The sequence below is a fragment of the Cydia splendana genome, chromosome 12 (assembly GCF_910591565.1).
Source record: "Cydia splendana chromosome 12, ilCydSple1.2, whole genome shotgun sequence".
In the NCBI taxonomy this organism is placed as follows: Eukaryota; Metazoa; Arthropoda; class Insecta; order Lepidoptera; family Tortricidae; genus Cydia; species Cydia splendana.
In genome coordinates, this window is record NC_085971.1 from 12443882 (window position 1) to 12466021 (window position 22140).

General features: G+C 37.0%; 1 protein-coding gene across 1 annotated transcript; it reads right to left on the reverse strand.

Moving 5' to 3' along the window:
- Positions 1-29: 29 nt before the first annotated feature.
- LOC134795900 (uncharacterized) lies at positions 30-21617 on the reverse strand. Its single transcript, XM_063767831.1, has 11 exons — positions 21546-21617; positions 21069-21129; positions 20333-20500; positions 19756-19913; positions 17216-17461; positions 13957-14117; positions 3018-3253; positions 1746-1913; positions 846-1003; positions 489-731; positions 30-164 (listed from the first exon to the last, which is right to left on the reverse strand). The coding sequence occupies exons 2-11, from the start codon at positions 21091-21093 to the stop codon at positions 30-32; spliced, it is 1698 nt and encodes a 565-aa protein (XP_063623901.1). The 5' UTR covers positions 21094-21129; positions 21546-21617.
- Positions 21618-22140: the final 523 nt, after the last annotated feature.

The window sequence follows — 22140 nt, forward strand, 5'->3', positions numbered from 1 at the left end:
TATAAATAATTTCGAAGTTATTAAATTAATTACTCCACAGTAAGGAGATTATAATCAGGTTTTCCTCCAGTTCTGTAGGGTTCAATGAACTTAAAAAGAATCTCCTTCGGCACCAAGTACTGGCTCACAGCGGGGTCCTTGAACATGTTGTTAATGTATTCCCACTGAAAAGAAACAAATAATTAATACATATTTTATTTTGATGTTTAAATCAGTTATGTTTTGCAGTTAGGCAGAAAATGATTATTTATTAGTTTCATCAAACTAGCAAAATAATAGATTCTCATGTGTATAGAACGTCTTTATTAATAATGCAATGAAATTGCTTACGTCTATATTTATATTTTAATCATTTATTTTCATAAGACATGGTACACAGGTGTTACATTGAAATAGTACTGCCAAACTGCCAATACTTTTAACTTAAGCAAATGCAAATTCTATTCATGACCATTTTCTAAGCTAATTTCATAAAAATAAACGCTTACAAGTAATTTGTATTCATTCTCGTCTATCTTCACTGTATCATACAGCTCTGATATCGGCACCATCCTCTCGAACCAAGGCCAGATCATATAGTCCGCGTATCCTGGTTCGGATCCTCCAAGAAACTTGCCTCCGCTCTTCTTTAGTTCGTCTTGGATAAAGCTCAAGAACTTCCTGTAAGCAGCTATGTTCTCTTCCGTGACTTGGTCTGGGGTTCTCAAGATTTTGAATAGCATTGTTTGTATCTAAAAAAATACGTAAACTATGTAACAGTGTAATTTTACCCGTAATTTTGAACCGTCAAAATCTGTTCATACTTTACTTGCAATTTTGTTAGGTGTTAAACACTGTTAACTTACTGGGCCCGATCCTTCGACGATGATCTTAGCAAGCGCCTTCTTTAACGGGTCTTTGGGCAGCAACGGCCGCTGCGGGTACACCTCGTCTAAATACTCCGACGTGACCAGGCTCTCGGCGATACAAACGCCATCTACGATTTCGATTGCAGGCACCTTCCCTGAAAATATGAAGTTTCGTTTTAGTTGCTCCGCCATTATTGTCTTTAATCAAGGCATATCTTAGAAAAGGTACAAATAAAATTATTGTAGCAATCTTTTTCTTAGGGTGGTATTACATCTGTCCAATATCTTGGTCCAATGTGTATTTGCATCTCGCATCTTCCTTAATGAGAGAGTGAGGCGCAATGCACAGGTGGAATACCACCCTTAGTGAAGCCACCATTTACCTACCTATGCCCACAGAGCCGTAATGCTAAATAAGAATAAGAATAAGAAATGTTTATTAGCACAAATAATAATTAATAACACAAGATGAAATAACACAAAACTAAGATTCAATTACATAAATATTTGTGCCAAAAAGTCCCCACTCAGCTTTTTGTCACGTTGTGTATCCTAGGACACACAACGTGACGCTGATTTTCAGTGAGGCCTGGTAAAAGACTAAAGCTAAAACTAAAACTAGGTATATGGTGGGAGAACCAAAACATAAGAATTCAACAATGAATAAATAATAATTATAAGGCTATTGATTTTATACATATGAAATGACCTATTTGGCTTCCCGCTGAACCTAACTAAGCATTCGCAGAATTTTATTGTATGGGAAGTTTCATAGTTCACTGCTGAGTGACGTTGAGTCCGATAAATGTGGTTGGTGCAACTGGTATATAGGGACAGTATAACGCATATTATAAATATGCACTTTAGACCTTAAGTAAAAGCAATAAGATTCATTACCAAAAAGGCTTTTGCTGGTGAGCCATTCGGGTTTGTCCATCAGGTCAATGTTGACAACTTCGTAGTCGATCTGCTTGGCGTTGAGGACGAGAATCGTGCGGTGTGCGTACGGACAATAACGCATGTTGTAGATCCGAAGCTTTCCATTGTACGGGGGCAGGGGATCGCCTGAAAATATTTAGGTACCTAATTGATTACTTAAATTTTTTCATTTCTCATGCTCTGAAAGAGGGTCCTTGTTGATCTAAAAGGTGTGCAGAAAATGATACGTTTCTGAATAAGAGCATTTTAGGTTCCCAGTACGATTTTTTTAATACGATAAGCAATTGAAATTTGGGTATAAATGGATTTGTTATCAATTTCCATTCTGATATTTTACTCCCCATTCCATAAATAACGATACTTTTGCCTAAATTGTTAGTTGAAAGTTGCCCTCAAAAATACTATAAAATTGTATACTTAGTCATGTTTAAAAAAAAAACATGAATTTTACTTTCCTCGTATCGTATTCGAAATGAAAAGTAGAGTGTTTAACTCGGGTGAAAGGCATCATTTCAGCCTCGGACTATTGGTGTTCTCACTGCGTTCGAGCGCCAAACTACCTCGGCAGAAATGAGTGCCTTTCATCCCTTGTGACTGTGACAAGGACAAACAATAATAGCTCTTTCGATGAAAGATACATAAGACTATCCTGTTCGGTCACTTCCCCCCAGGCCCCCACCTTCCATGCCAGATCCAGTTATATACTAGATTCATGGCCCATTCTTATGGCAATTATATCAATGTCACAAGTTGTGTTAAAACAAGTCGAATATATGTAACTTGTCTGCAGTTTGCTTTGCACAAATGCATTTCAAATAACTTAAATATGATTAATTAATATCAAGGTAAGCAGGTATTGAGACGACCCACTTACTTATTTAAAATATGTTTAGGTAGGTACTCATTAATGTCATGTCTGCGACTCTGCGCGGGAGGCAATTCACGATGATAATTTGCAGAATACTACATAATTTTTGCTGACAGCTGAAGTAAAAGTAAGTAGGTATATATTATCTTTAAAACACAACCATATGTTACACGTTTAAAATATTGATTACTCTACATCTACACAAGCCAATGATTAATTCACGTCACAAACATAACCTACATTTACGAGTATACACACTGTAAACATCTAGTCAAGTTCATTAACCTTTATAATTATAACACCAATTGGCGAGAAGTGACTCAGCGCAGGGCAGGTTAAATCTGCTTAGCGTAAAAACTTACCTTTTTTCAGATGTCTCGTGTCAAAGTTAATCTTAGCTGCTCCTGCCATAGCGCGGTATAATGGTAACACGTACTTTAAATTCTGAACTACCGGCACTAGTACCCTCCAAGACGCCAATGCCAGTGTGTGCATTATAAACAAAACCACGTCCACTTGTAACCGGTTTATCTTTGATAATGTAATATCGGCCAAAATAGCAGGTTTAGCTAGTATCTCGCTTTTGCCATGTTGATAAAGTATTTATTGCGGGAGCTAAAATAGTACCTAGAGATACCGGTGACGTAATCGCTCGAACACGACAACATTTAACATAATATTATGCTATGTCATGTTTTATGATGACTATAAGGCCGGTTTCATTTGTTACCATTAACATTTAAAATTGCTAATTTTTTACCCGAATAAAGAAAGGGGTGTAATGTTTTTCTACATATAATCTTGACGCGTCTATTACGTTATATCAGTGGCCTATTTTATAAAGCTACAAGTTACAATTTACAAGCGGAAGTCTCTTTCTAACCCTATCTATTAGAACGAGACTTCCGCTTGTAAATTGTAACTTGTAGCTTTATAAAATAGGCCACTGGTTATATGTACTTACTTAGCCCCAAGAGCGGAACCGATTTTAACGCTATGTTCAATACCTTTACCTATTACTATCGAAAAGCGAATTTCTAAAAAACATATTTAACTCATAGCGTTGTTAAATAAAATAAACTTACCTCTAGCAAGATGCCTCGTGTTAACGTTAACTTTGGGAGCCATAGTTACCACATACAAAACAAATCGATCTTCAAGACTAGACGGCGCTCACAACGCGTTTAGCCAGACACTAATAAAAAACAAATCAGGTACCTTTTATTTATATGTACCTCAGCTACATGTTCCAACTAAAATCATCGAATGACCAGACAGATTTGTTATCACATGTTGTGTGCAGTTCTTTTATCACTGGGTAAATAAGATCCCATCAAAAACATAAATGTGAAATTAGAGCCAAGTTCAATATTAAGAATAGGTACCTATACCTATGCGTCGTTGATGACTTCGCCGGAAAAAGAATTGAGATCTATAGATGGTCAAGCAGATCTTGTCAGTAGAATAAGGCGGCAAATTTGAAAAGTGTAGGCGCGAAGGGATATCGTCTCATAGAAAATTTGAATTTCGCGCCTTTTTCTACTGACGAGATTTGCTTGACCATCTTTATAAATGGGTATTAGGTGCCAAGTTCTAGTTCGCTTGGTATGTAATTAGACTTTATATCGGTTGAGCTATATTCATGAAATTTGGGGTTCTAAGTAGCCTTTAAGGGTCTTAATAAATTTCATATGTTTAATAGATTTTGAGTTACGTAGGGGTCAAAAGTGGCTCCAAATGGTTCGTGTAATACTTATAACACTCGGCCGCTGCCGTGTGTCTAGATACCACTCTAATATAGGTACTTACATATCTATATAATCGGTTAAATGACGAAATTTGTTGCGGTGGCTGATCGAAATGACTAAGTACCTAATATAACATTTAACATCAAGAACGGCATAATTCCAGACCAAAAAGAACTATATCAAGCGTAAATACAAAATACCTAAATTACGAAGGGCTCTAATGTATCTACAATTTTAATACCCATGATTACCCATATTTAACGTTTGACTAAATTTTAGTGTCCGACCGAAACATGTTTTTTTGCCGAAACCGAAACCGAAACCGAATGTTCGGCTTTGGCTCTAGTTTCGGCCGAAACCGAAACCGAAACCGAACCTTTTGTAGATTTGTTAAAATCGTTGCAAAAATGTCATAAAACCGCTTTTACACACATAATTATGGGGCTGTCAACACCCAATGTCCTTGAAATTGATGTTACTTAAGCAGTTTTTTAAGAAAATTACTAGAGTTAGACCAAGATAATTCTGCAACGATTTTGATAACACACGCAGTGCAAGTGTTATTTTAAACGTCAAAACTTCTATGAAATGATGACGTATAAATAACATTTGCCCAAGTTGCATTGCTATCAAAATCATTGTAGAATTTTCTTGGTCTAACTCTATTCATTTACCAGTCAAGCTAACATGTAGATATAAGGTCAACTAAAAAACCAACCATAAACGCGAGCGCAGCGAGCGCGAAATTTTTTGTTGACAAATATCGCAAGGCCGGGTACCGATCTTCAACTGGGCCTAATAGTCCGAAGTTCCCCAGTGAGGCGAACTTTCATGCGAAGTCAAAGCCGTGCTTCAGGCTTCAGGATAAGTAGTTGAGCACAGACTCCAACCAATGTCCATTGTATTAAAAAGCGAGCCCGCAGGCCGAGCATGGCGCAGCGAGGCTAAATGCTAAGCTGATGTAGAGGACATGTGGAACACAAACCAATGGTAAATTGAGGTAAAAAGTGAGGCTAAGGTCGAGCATTCGTATGATAAACTGTACTAGGGACACTTTTAAGAGCTTTTTCTTCGTTTTAATCAATTGTCAGCTGTTCAGCCTCGCAAAATATAAACTATTGAGAAAATCAACTTTGCGGCACTAGTTGAGCGTAGCCTAAGCCTCGCTTAAAATTTGCCATTAGAGGTATGTAGGAAAATGACTGAATAAGTGAGTGAATAAGAGCGAAAATGACAGCCTTCGACTCGGGCCGACCTGATACTGGGCCCCGACATGCTTAATCCGGCCCTTCTTAAAATCACCATTAAACGGTTCTAATGTCTTTATTTTTTTGACTTATGTATCTGAAATTTAAATCACAATGTGTGAATATTTATACCTAAACCGTTAACGAGTAATATTACACAAATAATCCACGTTTATTTTTATTACAATAGTTTTAGATTAGTTGTCAATTGGACCCCAGGCTCCCATTCCCATTGCCACGGCTCGGCAAAAATTCCGGTATCACGCGAGGAAGATGATGAATTTTCTTATTATTCTCTTGCCCAGGGCCCAGTAACATGCGACAGTGCTATCTCATTCACTCCGATACAATTAGACAGTGTGCGCGTTATAGGTATTGACAGCCTCTTAAGACTGCGTCGACCGTCCTGTGGCGCCCTCATTAGTGGAATTGTATTTTATAATAAACCAATTAATTTCTGTACCTATACATGAATCAGTATATGTAGGTATTAATATTGTTGTCCTACTTATTCCCCAACTTGGTCTTTGTCCGAAGTACCATTTCGTAAGTTTCGGCCCGGCCGAAAGGTTCGGCCGGTTTATGGCCGAAACCGAAACTCCAGCCGAAACATGATTTTTTGGCCGAAACTGGCCGAAACCGAAACCGAAACCGAACCTTCGGTCGGACACTACTAAATTTGTTGCATATATTAACAAATCCGTTTAAAGAAAACGCTGCCAAAACTGACTCTGTTACAACACTGTGTTACAACACAGACTTTATAGACCTTAGATAAGGTAGAAAATCAGATGCATAACCAGGGCCGTTAATTTTAAACTATGCTGGGGCCCTTTTGGAAAGAAAAGCGAATTAAACTATTTTTAGGGTTCCGTACCTCAAAAGGAAAAAACGGAACCCTTATAGGATCACTCGTGCGTCTGTCTGTCTGTCTGTCTGTCTGTCCGTCTGTCACAGCCGATTTTCTCCGGAACTACTGGACCAATCAAGTTGAAATTTGGTACACATTTAAATTAAATTTTTCAAACTATATCATGTTACATATCAAATGAAAGAGCTTATTGTAAGGATCTCAAATATATTTTTTTTATAATTTTCGAATAAACAGTTTAGAAGTTATTCAAGAAAATAGGCAAAAAATGACCATTCCCCCCCCCCCTTATCTTCGAAACTACTAAGTCTTAAATTAAAAAAAAATACATAAAATAGGTCTATACCTATAGATGACAGGAAAACCTATTAGAAATGTACAGTCAAGCGTGAGTCTGACTTAATTACAGTTTTTGATCCGACCCCTACGGATTTTTTAAAGAGATTTCACTCACGTTTCACATAAAAAATACATTGTTAACAGTGCCGGATTACTTAGAGTAGTAGTTTTCTTAGAGTAATAATTGGTGATAATTTTCTGATAAGATAATCATTTTAAATATTTAACGGTCTTACCTGCTTAGGGGCTGTCCATAAATTACGTCATCGATTTTTGACGATTTTGGACCCCCCCCCCCCTATAATCATCCAAAAATCATGCTTCAAATGACCCCATTTCCTCCTACTTCATGCTACCGTCATCCGATGTCCAGACCCCCCCCCCCCTAATTTGAAATGACGTAATTTATGAATAGCCCCTTACGAGTAATTGTAAGGTCAAATTAAAAAAAAATAAAAAAAAAAATGTTAAATTGAGAGCTAGCTCAAAGTTTTTTGTACTCGTCGACTTTAATGGTTGAATTAATAAAGACTTTGTAACCAATAAGCAAAACAAGCACGTGCTTAGGGCACCACGTTCAGGGGGGGCACCAAAATGCCAGGTTTAAAAAGGTGAACAAATTTTAAAATTAGGGACAGACACATCGTTTTTACCACACGATTTTTTTAGCTGTCCAAAAGCTAATTTGCAAAAATAATGGCGCGTAATTCTTTGGGAAACAATCGGTAGCAGTAGAAGAGTCGTGATTACATGCATAGATTCGATTTCAACCCACTCTTTTGCGGTTCGGCGTTAGGTCTTATGCGAGGCCTTCTGCCTTACGGCAAAGTTGATCTTCTGCCTTAATTACACTTGGGCGTGGATCCAAATCCAAGCTTTCCTCTTTCGCAGCTGGGCCTACTGCCTTTCTCACACTTCGCCAATTCAATTCCAAGCTCTGCTTTCTTGCATATTTTATGCATGAAAACAACCTCGCTGAGACCCTTAAATATCGAGCCCTATGCGAAGCTAGGCTGATAGAAAACTGTCCCATCCCTTCTCTGTATGAAATCCTGGATTCGCGCCTGGTTGGGACTAAAAGTAAAATTGCGTTTTTATATCGAAAAATTTTCGCGCTCGCTTCGCTCGCGTTTTCAATAACTTTATAAGGTATGATAAAGGTGACATTCGGGTGGCGACTGCAGCAACATTACTCTGTTGCAACGTTACTGCTGCAGTACTGTCAACTTCCGTGATAAAATGATGTGACTGATTTCCATACTAAAAGTAAAAATGTACAACTGTCTATCATATTGCGTTTTTATATCGAAAATTTTCCGCGCTCGCTTCGCTCGCGTTTCTATTACTTTCTAAGCTATGATAAAGGTGACATTCGGGTGGCGACTGCAACAGCATTAGGTACTCTGTTGCAACATTACTGCTGCGGCACTGTCATTTTTCGTGATAAAATGATGTGACTGATTTCCATTCTCAGCTGTAATGCGGCAATGAACTTCTCTCAATTTACCAAAAAATCAATGTAATCTTGATGACCTAGGGAGAGGGGGCACCTAGAAATGCTTAGGGCATCAAAATATCTTAATCCGGCACTGATTGTTAAAAATTGTGTAATATACGGAACCCTTGGAACGCGAGTCCGACTCGCACTTGGCCGGTTTTTTTTCTATTATCTTCTATTTATTATGGGTAATCAAATATACTGTTTTACTATCTGTCCTTCGGGGCCCCCTGAGGATGGGGACCCTGGGCACGGGCAATGTTTTTTAAACTACATATATCGTGTTACATATCAAATGAAAGAGCTCATTTTAAGAATCTCAAATTTTGTTTTATGTAATTTTAAAATAAATAGTTTAGAAGTTATTTAAGAAAATGGCCCATAAATTACCAAATCCCCCCTCTCTCTAAATCCTCTCCTCTCGCCTTTACCTATCTCCAAAACTACTAAAAAAAACCAGCCAAGTGCGAGTCGGACTCGCGTTCCAAGGGTTCCAAGCCGTACATTACACAATTTTTAACAATGTATTTTTTTATGTGAAACGTGAGTGAAATGTCTTTAAAAAATCCGTAGGGATCGGATCAAAAACTAAGTAATTAAGTCCGGCTCACGCTTGACTGTACATTTCTAATAGGCTTTCCTGTCATCTATAGGTAAAGACCTATCTTATGTATTTTTTTCAAAATTTTAGACCCAGTAGTTTCGGAGATAAATATTTTCTTTGCCTTGCCTTGCCTTCGCCTATTTTATTGAATTACTTCTAAACTGCTTATTCAAAAATTATAAAAAAATATATGTATTTGAGATTCTCACAATGAGCCCGTTCATTTGATATGTAACACGATATAGTTTGAAAAGCTTTATTTTTTAATATTTTCATTTATCCCCCAAACGTGGCCCCCATGTTTAAAATTCATTTGTTTACGTTACATGTCCGTCTTTGGGTTACAAACTTACATAATGTGTACCAAATTTCAACTTAATTGGTCTAGTAGTTCTGGAGAAAATCGTCTGTGACAGACGGACAGACAGACGCACAAGTGATCCTATAAGGGTTCCGTTTTTTCCTTTTGAGGTACGGAACCCTAAAAATATATAAAATAGTTCTTTAGATGACAGGAAAACCTATTAGAAATATGCAGTCAAGTGTGAGTCGGACTAATTACTTACTTTTTGATTCGACCCCTACGGGTTTTTTGTAGTTTTTTTTAAAGGCAATTCACTCGTGTTTCACATATAAAACATACATTGTTAAAAATTGGGTAATGTAACGGAACCCTTGGAACGCGAGTCCGACTCGCACTTGGCCGGTTTTTTTAACTTAAATTCACCCTTATACAAAAAATATTTGATAAGGGCCTAGGTAGGTATTTCACAACATTGCTTAATGTAAAAGATATATAATCTTAATGTGATGTCATGTTGCTCGAAGTCCGAATAGGTACCTATAATAAACTACAATCATCAAAAATCGTGACTTGCATTATGGAGGTGATAGACGCCCTGTGGTGTGACGTCACGACCCAATGTTAACAAATAGGTTCACTCTACTTACAGCTTGATGAATAAGTCAGGTCGTATTTGACCGCCCAAAAACTCGGACTTATAATTTACAAATACCTAATGCCTATCCTATAGTATATATATACCTAGTTAAATAATATCTGGGTACTTTGCTCGGAAAACATAAAAACTAAAAAATGTGGGTTTTCCCAGAGATAAGACCTAGCTATTAGATCGATTTTTCGTCCCAGAAAACCCCCATATAGCAAATTTCATCGAAATAGAGCCGTATCCGAGATCCCCAAAATATATATATACAAGAATTGCTCGTTTAACGCATTCACTGCCAGGGAGCTTCTCTGTGTGGCCATGCGCGTCATCGGTGAGATCAAAAGCTCACTCAAATTCTGCAATACTGTAGTATGGTGGGCAGCCAACGTGTTAAATTAACAACCCGCCCGGCTTCGCACGGGTTACGCAAAACCTTAATGCGAGCTATACACTCTCGTGGAGAGACCCCGAGACAGGCCGAGAACGAGTGTGTATATGCTGCTCCCTTCTCGTCTTGCTCTTCCTTGTCTCGTCTTGCGCTTCTCCGATTGGATCGGAGCGGTGCCGACTCTCGGCGAGAGGCTCTCGACGAGTGTGTACAGTACAGCCGAAATAACAAATTATGCGCCTTACCCTTCCTCAAGAATCAGTCTATTGATAGGTGAAAACTGCGTGAAAATCCGTTCAGTAGGTACTTAGTTTATTTTAGGGTTTCGTACCCGAAGGGTAAAAACGGGACCCTATTACTAAGACTCCTCTGTCCGTCTGTCTGTTTGTCACCAGGCTGTATCTCAGGAACCGTGTTACTTGAAATTTTAAACAGAATAAAATAAACATTTAAGTGGGGCTCCCATACAACGTGATTTTTTGCCGTTTTTGTGTAATGGTACGGAACCCTTCATGCGCGAGTCCGACTCGCACTTGGCCGGTTTTTTGAGTTTATCGTAATAGCAAGTAATAGTGAGTTATTATATTCTTTGGTTTATCGCAAACATACAGACAGACGCGGCGGGGGACTTTTATTGTTTTATAACAACTTAATAAGGTTGTAGTGATAATACTGATAATAAATTATCTCTCCCTTTCTGTCATCATACTCATCATTTGTTTTCATCTTTTCCAACGAGTCTCAGTTACCATTTTTACTTTTAAGGGTTCTGTAATAATTTCACGATGCTACTACTACTACGTACTGTAGTCAAGTGTAAAAATATGGGTGCATTCAACTTACTTAAAAAATTCAAATTCTTAATTCGTTGACATAAGAGCTATGGGACATATTTTTGAGTATGACAAGTACACCCATATTTTCACACTTGACTGTACAATGACAAGCATTATTCTTTATCTTATCAATTATCATTAACACAGACCATGCACACGCCACTAACCACATAAATGTTTTATTAGGTGAAAAGAAAAACCAATGTTAACTTTAAAATTTTATTGTACTTTTTTGTGATATCAGACTCCGCTTTTAACTAATAAATGAACATTATTATAAACTAGTTAATTATTGTATTATTATGCTATAATAATATTCATTCATTTCGATTGTAACCGCGATTCTTAACATAAATTTCGCTTAGACCATATTGCATACAAAATAGGGTAGGTATTCTTTAGTTTAAGAAGTTTACTTGCAAGTAAACTGCTAATGTTTTCAACAACAGTTTTAATGTGCCTAAACATTATTCTGTACTTCATAAGGTTGCTTTTGCCGTTCAAATAGCCAGGCTTAAAATTAAAGTCTAGAAAGTATAGCCACATAAAATTTGTCAGTTTAAACTTCCAAACTGCATCCATAATCGCTCTTTATATGTATAGATGGTCTCGAATTTTAAGATGCGAATGGAACTAATGACGAATAATAAAAAACAGACATACACGAAATGTTACTGCGTGCGTGGCTATTCTTTACGTTGTTGTAATACCTAGTTATAAGACTGACAAAAACACACAGGCGTAGTTGTATTTTGGCTTCACTCAACTCGGCATCTAGGACCAATTTTCTAGACTTTAATCTTAATAGCCAGGGCTGATAAATTATAGTCTGTATCTTTAGGTATTTAAGTAAAAGTAAACAAACAATTTGTACATTTTCGGGTAGTTATAACATTTATTGGTTAACCAACCAAATAAAAAAACCGCCTGGATCAGTCACTGAACGACCTGACTTTAACCTACGTTATTTGTGACGTCCCATGGTCAAAGGTACCTTATGGCGGGTATGGAGTTATGCATACCCCAGTAATCTACAATAAATAAGCTATCGATAACACAAAAGATCAACCTTCTAGGTTGCGTAGTTACAGAGATATGATTTTTTGAAAATAATGTTGTGAAATGAGCAACTTTACGATAGAGAAGTTTTAAGTTTAGCCGCCTAAAAAACTATGTTCCTGAAGTAAGTTACATAGTTGACTACAAATAGTAATACCTTATATATCTGAGATTAAAAAAATATTGCGACTTGTTCTGTAATGCAAATAGAAACTTTTGATATCGACTGATTTATGTGTATACTAACCAATCTCTTGAAAATAAAGTTTTATTTCATTTTCACGATTGATTGCAATGAGCTCTCAAGATTTAAATTTTATCTATTAGAAAACGACACTGACAGACAGTTTAAGCAAAAAACAATACCGATTTAGAGGTGAAAATGTATTTTCTGACTTTTTCATATAAAATCACAAAATTGAATATTTTTACTTTTAATGTGACACACAATCAATTTTTCTGAGCACATATGAAAGAAATTCTGTCATTCAAATGAAATAAATCCTAAAACCCCAACTAAATACTATATTTAACCCCTTATGCCACTTTAAACTTACATAACAATAACAGTATTTGCTCCATACATTTACGAAAAGGTACCTTATGGAAATAAATCTAATAATACATCACTACAAAATATCAATCATATTACAGTTTATCTTTTATGAATAGAAAATATTAATTTACATTAAACTGCCCCAAATTTAATTAGTTCTTCGTCATAATAATCTTAAATAAGACCAATAATTTGTATGTAATGAAAAGGTACCTTGTGATTAAGTTACATGATGAGGCATGATGATGATGATGGAACAGTTAGGATAAACTAATAATATTTTGGTAATGGTATAAATCGTCTATTTCTTATCAATAATATATTTCGGTTTCTATTGAAGATAAGCGGCATTGAGGTTCAATGACCTCAGATATTCCATAAGGTAATGCGTCGGGTATTGGCATTTTTCAGCAAACCAATGGCTGATTTACTGCATGCGACCAAACCAAATGAAGATTATTCTAGTTAAGAAAGACTTGACGAGAGTAACTTTGGTATAATAGCAGGCTACTTGGATTTGTGATGTCGGTCTATGTACGGTTATAATATTTGCGAGGCGCCCCAACCAGAACTGAAATTATCAAATTAGTTTTGCAGAATGCTAATACAGTTCTCTACCAAACTTCTTTTCCCGTATTGACTAGTCTTTTTGGGAATTTTCAATCTTTTTTCCATAAGGTACCTTTTCTACTAAACTCTGAGACGACATTACTAGGCTTATAACTAACTTATAACAAAAATAAAAACAGGTAAACGAACGTTACGCATTAAGGTTTCAGATCACACAATAAAAAAAAATTGAGCATTTTTTCACCTCTTTACAAAACATTTTATATCTCCGAAACTAGAAACCCTCATAAGGTACCTTTTCCCGTGGAACGTCACATTTGATCATGTCATAGTCTAATAAAACATGGTCTTCCATTCCCAGAGTGACACGGGCCTACGTCACAACAACATGGCCGCTATATATAGCGCTATCGCATATTATCATATAGCGCTGTCGCATGATGACGTAGGCCCGTGTCAGTTAGGTGACCTAGAAAAGACGGGAATGGAGTACCAGGCGGAGTATATTATTATACCATGGATCATGTAATGTTTTCATCTAGTCTCAACTGGCTTAAGGAGCCATTTGAGGGTAGATTTTGTTTACTTTTATTTAAATACCTAAAGATACAGAGTATAGAATACGAATGTTTTACTTCTTCTTCCTAGGACGCATGCAGCACACATCGCTGGTGTCGAGCATGTTGTAGTTGGCCTCGCCCTTGGTCTTGGACTCCACGAACTTGGCGTGAGTCTCGGCAGACAGGTAGTATTGCTTCACGGCCGGCACTTGCTTCATCGCCTCCAAGTAGCTTACCTGGAGATAAGATAGATAAGTTATAAAGTATTTTGTGTTCTAGTATTATCAATGTTTCTGAATCCTTTTAGGTGCATTCAGCAGCAGGAGCATTCCATGAAATTGTCTACCGTTTGTCCCGTACAAACGCGAATTTTCTGAAGATTTGCAGGTATAAGAGTTTCCTTTTCTATGACAAATGGCCAAAAATATGTACAGAAACATAATCGCCTGCTTTAAATATCGAAAAAAAAAGTCGCAACACAGGAAATAAAATGCGTTTGTACGGGACAGCCCGTGGAATGCTCCAGCAGCAGTCTTCGAGCCACACCCGGGAAGGGAGACGGCATTCGTACTATTTCCCCTCTGCCGAAGCATAGGTACAACTGTACTCATCCGTACACAAAAAGAGATCGAGGTTTGTAAGATTTGTCTTTGACGTTCGTCATTTTCTATGTATTTGTGTCGTCATTACAGATTGGATTTATTATGTAGTGAGTGAAAAGTGCGACTGTATGCACGTTTCCCCCCGCAAAAAACGGCAGAATGATTTGTGCGGTAAGGTTATCCCTTGGGCTCCGCCCTTCCGACATGTCAGAAGCCGGTGTTGCTCAAAAGCAGATAAGCGAGTAAGGTGTTAAATATTATCTACACACGCTCGTACTATACTATGTGGTGGTTGGTAATATAGGACACCTCGAACGCTTAGCCAGGTTTGCTGCTATCTGACAATCACAATGAATTGCTAGATATTTTAGAAGCTACATGTTTAGGTGGGTATATAGCTTGTCTGCAGAACAGATAACGGAGTTATAAAGATAAGTTAAACTAAGAATAGTCCTAGAATCACAAATGTTTACAATGTATGCTTGTTATGTATTTATAATTAGTTGATTAGGTACCTTGGATTTCTCGTGTCGATATAGTCAAAGGAGTAATGAGGAGCGATTTATAAATTGGGTAATCTTTGTTTAAATAAAGTCCTAATTAAGGTTACAAGTTGCGACGTTAGTGCAATTAAGCAACTTCGAAATAATAGACTCAAAGGAGTACCTAATAATGAACCAATTATTAATTAAGGAACGTTTGTTTCAAGAAATACCCAATTATGGACTAATTAAAGGCTAACAACTTGTGTTAAATCATTCGGAAAAGTTGTATGAATGAATAGAAAACATTAATTATTTTAAGACATTAGGCAATGTGGATATATTCAAGGCTTGGTAAATTCAAGGCTACGAGAATGAGAGAATTGAGCGTTGTGGCGTGACCATGCAATACATAATTGTCCGTTACCTACTGAATATAAAATGACTATTATAAAAAGGCAAATCTCATTAGAGGAACAATTAAACTGACTTAATAATAATAATTCAATAAGACTAATTAATAGCTTTACGATCGTGATAATTACTCATTTCATTCATCGGGATCGCCTAAATCGTTACATTTAACAAATTTTATTATATAAATCTTAAGTTCTGTTTTTACAGGTACTTTAATTTTTATACCTAGGGCATTAAACACTCTTTAGTTACATGCACATTGAAAAATCATATTAACATTATGAATTATGTTTTTTTTTTCAAAACTTGAGATAAGGAATTATTACAAAATAGGACAGATTTCGATAAAAACATTAGCAATAAACAAAACAATACGCACCACATGCGGATACTTAGTGCTGTCAATAGACATGGAAAAAAAAAGTCGCAACACAGGAAATAAAATGCGTTTGTACGGGACAGCCCGTGGAATGCTCCAGCAGCAGTCTTCGAGCCACACCCGGGAAGGGAGACGGCATTCGTACTATTTCCCCTCTGCCGAAGCATAGGTACAACTGTACTCATCCGTACACAAAAAGAGATCGAGGTTTGTAAGATTTGTCTTTGACGTTCGTCATTTTCTATGTATTTGTGTCGTCATTACAGATTGGATTTATTATGTAGTGAGTGAAAAGTGCGACTGTATGCACGTTTCCCCCCGCAAAAAACGGCAGAATGATTTGTGCGGTAAGGTTATCCCTTGGGCTCCGCCCTTCCGACATGTCAGAAGCCGGTGTTGCTCAAAAGCAGATAAGCGAGTAAGGTGTTAAATATTATCTACACACGCTCGTACTATACTATGTGGTGGTTGGTAATATAGGACACCTCGAACGCTTAGCCAGGTTTGCTGCTATCTGACAATCACAATGAATTGCTAGATATTTTAGAAGCTACATGTTTAGGTGGGTATATAGCTTGTCTGCAGAACAGATAACGGAGTTATAAAGATAAGTTAAACTAAGAATAGTCCTAGAATCACAAATGTTTACAATGTATGCTTGTTATGTATTTATAATTAGTTGATTAGGTACCTTGGATTTCTCGTGTCGATATAGTCAAAGGAGTAATGAGGAGCGATTTATAAATTGGGTAATCTTTGTTTAAATAAAGTCCTAATTAAGGTTACAAGTTGCGACGTTAGTGCAATTAAGCAACTTCGAAATAATAGACTCAAAGGAGTACCTAATAATGAACCAATTATTAATTAAGGAACGTTTGTTTCAAGAAATACCCAATTATGGACTAATTAAAGGCTAACAACTTGTGTTAAATCATTCGGAAAAGTTGTATGAATGAATAGAAAACATTAATTATTTTAAGACATTAGGCAATGTGGATATATTCAAGGCTTGGTAAATTCAAGGCTACGAGAATGAGAGAATTGAGCGTTGTGGCGTGACCATGCAATACATAATTGTCCGTTACCTACTGAATATAAAATGACTATTATAAAAAGGCAAATCTCATTAGAGGAACAATTAAACTGACTTAATAATAATAATTCAATAAGACTAATTAATAGCTTTACGATCGTGATAATTACTCATTTCATTCATCGGGATCGCCTAAATCGTTACATTTAACAAATTTTATTATATAAATCTTAAGTTCTGTTTTTACAGGTACTTTAATTTTTATACCTAGGGCATTAAACACTCTTTAGTTACATGCACATTGAAAAATCATATTAACATTATGAATTATGTTTTTTTTTTCAAAACTTGAGATAAGGAATTATTACAAAATAGGACAGATTTCGATAAAAACATTAGCAATAAACAAAACAATACGCACCACATGCGGATACTTAGTGCTGTCAATAGCCATGTCAGCCTTCCCGAGGAGCGGCAGAGACTCGAAGCGCTCCAGATGCGGCCAGATAGTGTAGTCGACCAGTCCCGGCTCGTCGCTGTGCAGGAACTTGGTTCCACGGACTTTTAGTTCCTTGTCCAGGCATTCCAGGCCTTTGCTGTAGGCTTCTAAGTGGGAGGGCTGGAAACCGTCCGGGTTGAATGCAGCGACGTAGAAGGATGAGTGTGCCTGGAAATAAATTAGTTAGTGCATTTTTTGTAAAAAAATGCATCATATTTTGGCGGTTGTAGATATGTACTTAAGTCTTCTTTACAATTCATCCTAATGGCCTAATAACTAGCTACTTTATAACTTTATAGCAAAATTCCTCATTACACTCGTATTCCTAAGCGTATCCTATGAGTCTAGATTTGTCTTTTCAGATTGGATATGAGAAAAATAATATCAAAAAATGTACAAGCTATACAGCTAAATTTAAAATTTAAAATGTTAAAATTGCATTTGTTCATCCTCTTCTTCTTACTCCAATCAAAGAGATCAAATGTAGAATATAGAATATGATTAGGTATATCAAACATTAGAGATGGGCCGAATATTCGCTATTCGGCATATTTTTCAATGTTCGTATTCGGCCGAATAGTTCGGTTTAAACTGCTGAATATTACCGAATAAACAATTTTTTTAATGGCTTTCGCTAGTTAGCGCGGAGGTACTTCGCGATCAGGAATGAGACGTTTCCGTTTATTTTCATAAACATTCCCAGTCGGCCGGGAGAACGGTCAAAAACACGTTATGAGTGCAGACCGCGGACCTGAATGAACTTGTTTTCAGCATTTTAGGCAGGTTTAGCCCAACCGAATATTCCGCAAAGTCCATATTCGGCCCATCTCTATCAGACATACCTAGTATAATATACAGATATTTAATTACACAAACGGGTCTACCGCGATATAATTTCATTGTTTTTACCTTTAATTCCGACGTTTCAGCTGAGTTGCACCAGCTGTGGTCACGGAAAGACTGACGTCCCAACAAATGTCAACGGAGATATTAATAAAACACCACTAAACTACCCGAAATTAGTTTATAAAAATGTTCGGGGTAGACAAAGAAATTGCAGCTACCCGTTAAAGTTTAATGTTTATTGTCCACGGCACGACACGCAACACTCACAGTATCCGTACACTGGTCCGAAGATATATCCGCTGGTTTCAACATTTGAATCACTGGTCCCCCATTTGAACACTTTGAAGAGTTGGCATTACGTTCCGGACCGTCTGTAATTACAATGTGGAAGAGATATGTAGATGACGTGTTCTGCATTTTAAAGGGCAACGCCGACACAGTGGAGCATTTCGTCGGCCATTTAAACTCCATCCACCCAAAGGTAAAGTTTACATTTGAGATGGAGTGCGATAGATCCTTACCCTTTCTGGATGTAAAGTTAAGAGTGAAACCAGATGGAACCCTGGCACACTCCGTGTACAGGAAGCCCACACACACTGACAGGTACCTACAAGCATCTTCCCACCATCATCCGAGGCATCTACAATCCGTGGTCACATCTCTGGTTAACAGAGCACGAGACTTATGTGACGCGGAACACATAGATAATGAGTTAGCCCATGTTCAGGAAGTGCTAAAGAAAAATGGGTACTTGCAGAAAATCCCACGCACGACTAGGAAAAAAGAAAGACATCCGGAGGTGAGTAGGCAACCAGCCTTTTTGCCGTATGTGAAAGGGATAACGGACAAAGTTGGATCAGTACTGAAGAAATTCTCCATTAAGACTGTATACACGCCGTTATCTAAAGTAGCAAGTCTTTTACGCAGCCCAAAGGATGTCATTCCGTACCAGAATCCCGGTGTCTACAAGATAGAATGCAGTTGTGGAAGTGCGTACATTGGCCAAACTAAGCGCAGCGTTCAAGAGAGGGTGAAGGAACACATAGCAGCTGTTAAAAATCGCCATGTAAACAAATCCGCAATAGCTGAGCACTTGCTGACAACAGGAACGAATCACTGGATTGAGCTACATAAACCCAAAGTCCTCTCCAACGAGCGACACTATTATCCGCGGATCGTGAGAGAGGCGATTGAAATTAAAAAACACCCTAAAAATTTCAATCGTGAGGACGGGTACAAATTATCGTCTACTTGGGGACCAGTGATTCAAATGTTGAAACCAGCGGATATATCTTCGGACCAGTGTACGGATACTGTGAGTGTTGCGTGTCGTGCCGTGGACAATAAACATTAAACTTTAACGGGTAGCTGCAATTTCTTTGTCTACCCCGAACATTTTTATAAACTAATTTCGGGTAGTTTAGTGGTGTTTTATTAATATCTCCGTTGACATTTGTTGGGACGTCAGTCTTTCCGTGACCACAGCTGGTGCAACTCAGCTGAAACGTCGGAATTAAAGGTAAAAACAATGAAATTATATCGCGGTAGACCCGTTTGTGTAATTAAATATGTGTACAAAACGCGAGAGTTTAAAATATACAGATAACAATACCTACCCCCAAGAACAGTTCCACAAACACTTTATCTTGAGCTCTGCGGAGTGGGTCCGTAGACTGCAGTGGAACTTCCGGATACTTCTCATCTAAGTAGGTGTTAATGATAGCACTGTCGAATATAGCTTTGCCCTGCTCGTATTCCAATGCTGGCACTGAACCTAAAGTTATAGAAAAGTGTTTAATAAGCATGACAGTGCAGAAAAAAGTAAAGGTAGATTATTTTATAAAAAACTGCTGTGTGAATTTTTTTTATATGTTCATAAGTTCAATTTTATATTATTTTTACTGGAAAAGTGACTCAGCAAATAGTGATGTTCCAGAGTCTTCTCACTTTTTGTGAAAAATAAAATAATAAGTTTTAGTTGTGGTTTCCATTATGTAAGTAGATTATCTGGAATAAACGCTCCTTAGGGATATAACCACTTGTTTACAGTTTATTCTGAACCATAGTGTATTGATTTGTCGTATTCACTATAAATTATTAGTAATAAATACAAATCAAACTAGAAGCTACAAACTATTTAATTAAAACAATCAGCAGAAATAACAAAAAACAAGGAAAATAACAATTACTTACCTTTAGGGTTGAAATCAAAGATCCATTCGGGCTTGCTGTCCAGGTTGATAAAGACCAGATCATACTGGAGGTTCTTGGCATTGAGTACCAGCACACTGCGCTCGGCATACGGACAGAACCTCATGGCGAACAGACGGAGCTTTCCATTGTATGGAGGGAGAGGGTCACCTGACAAGATAAAAATATTTTACTCCATTGTTCTCTAACAGAAAACTAGTTCCTATGTCAATTCTTGGGATTAGTTGTCAAACAGACCCCAGGCTCCTATGAGCCGTGGCAAAATGCGGGGATAACGTGCGGAAGAAGAATAGTTCTCTAACAGAATCTAATTTCATAATCATAATCATTTATTGCATCCATGGTTTACAAAGGTGTTAAAAAAAAATAATTGGGTACAGTATGGACCCTACAAGGGCGTGGCAACATATTATACGTAGTACTTAGGGTACATACTTTATTTTCTATTGGGTAATTAAACTAACTAATTAAATTAAATTATCTTATCTATTTAATTGTCCATAAACTCTTGCAGAGTGTATGGGCATTCGGTTGAAAGGTAAGTCTTCAGCTTATTTACAAAGCTATAACATTTATTTTCATTTTTTATATACTGGGGGATGTGGTTATATATTTGAATGGACATCGAGTAAGGACCTTTGTTGAAGAAATGTAGGTTGGCGGGAACTGCTTGTACAATTTATAAGAAGCAAACATTTATTTACCAGTACATACTTACCAGCTTTTAAATGTTTCTCAGACATCTTTGGTGATAATGATAATCCAATGAATAGTGATATCTGCAAAAAGTATTTATAATAAGTCCTTTTCATAGAATAAAACAATATTTGACAATGTTCTTGTTTTTTTCAGAAGACAGCTAGCTTATTAGATCAAAGAGTATAGTAAGATTAGACTACATTATTTTGGATTAAGTATAACCTTTTTAAACTTTCTTGAATAAGAACCTCATAAGAAATATAACCTTACGGTGCCTTTTTAAGAGGACGAATTACAAGATATAAGAATGATTTATTTTACATCCGTATTATAAATAGATAAAAAGAGATTGTCGCAGGTTACACAGCAAGTACCGCTACAAACTATAACTTAGACCAGTAGACACCGCTAGAATACTTAGGCAATGTTCCTTCCTTCCATGATATCCAGGAACGAAATAATATACAATCTTACATTCAAAGTCAATTAAATCTACCTGAAATCAATTAGAACACCACACAGTATTCGCCGCACACAACTGAAGTGAAGAGTTACCGGGCGCCGTGTGACAGTTTCAGACATGACGTCATCATGCAACTTATCTGTCAAAAGAGCGTTCCACTTCGCATTGCACGGCGCACGGCTCTAATCGATTACTTTTTATCGAAAAACTCGGAAAGAGCTCGTTGAACGCCAGACCAGTGGCCTATTTTATAAAGCTACAAGTTACAATTTACAAGCGGAAGTCTCGTTCTAACACATAGGGTTAGAAAGAGACTTCCGCTTGTAAATTGTAACTTGTAGCTTTATAAAATAGGCCACAGCTATCGGCGACTGTAGGTACGACTGTGATTTTTGGTAATGTAGAGCAAATTAAGCAAATACTTAATAAGACACGGTTATGTATATATAAAAAATATTTTATTTTATAATTCAAAGTAATGATAATGACAGGTCAGCAATTCAGACTACATTAAACCAAATAATATCACTCGTTTGGGATAACAGAACAAACACAAGCAAGTATTTAAGATGTTCGATTTTTTATTGCTTTAATGAGATTCATGATATTTTCACTTAAAACACGTGAA

What these genes read in the sequence shown, in the direction of transcription:
- LOC134795900 (XM_063767831.1), bottom strand. Translation starts at nt 21,093, where the DNA reads ATGTCTGAGAAACATTTAAAAGCTG. An exon ending in CTTTGATTTCAACCCTAAAG is followed by an intron (nt 19,914 to 20,332) that starts GTAAGTAATTGT and finishes CTATAACTTTAG; the next exon opens with GTTCAGTGCCAGCATTGGAA. An exon ending in GCACTAAGTATCCGCATGTG is followed by an intron (nt 14,118 to 17,215) that starts GTGCGTATTGTT and finishes TCTTATCTCCAG; the next exon opens with GTAAGCTACTTGGAGGCGAT.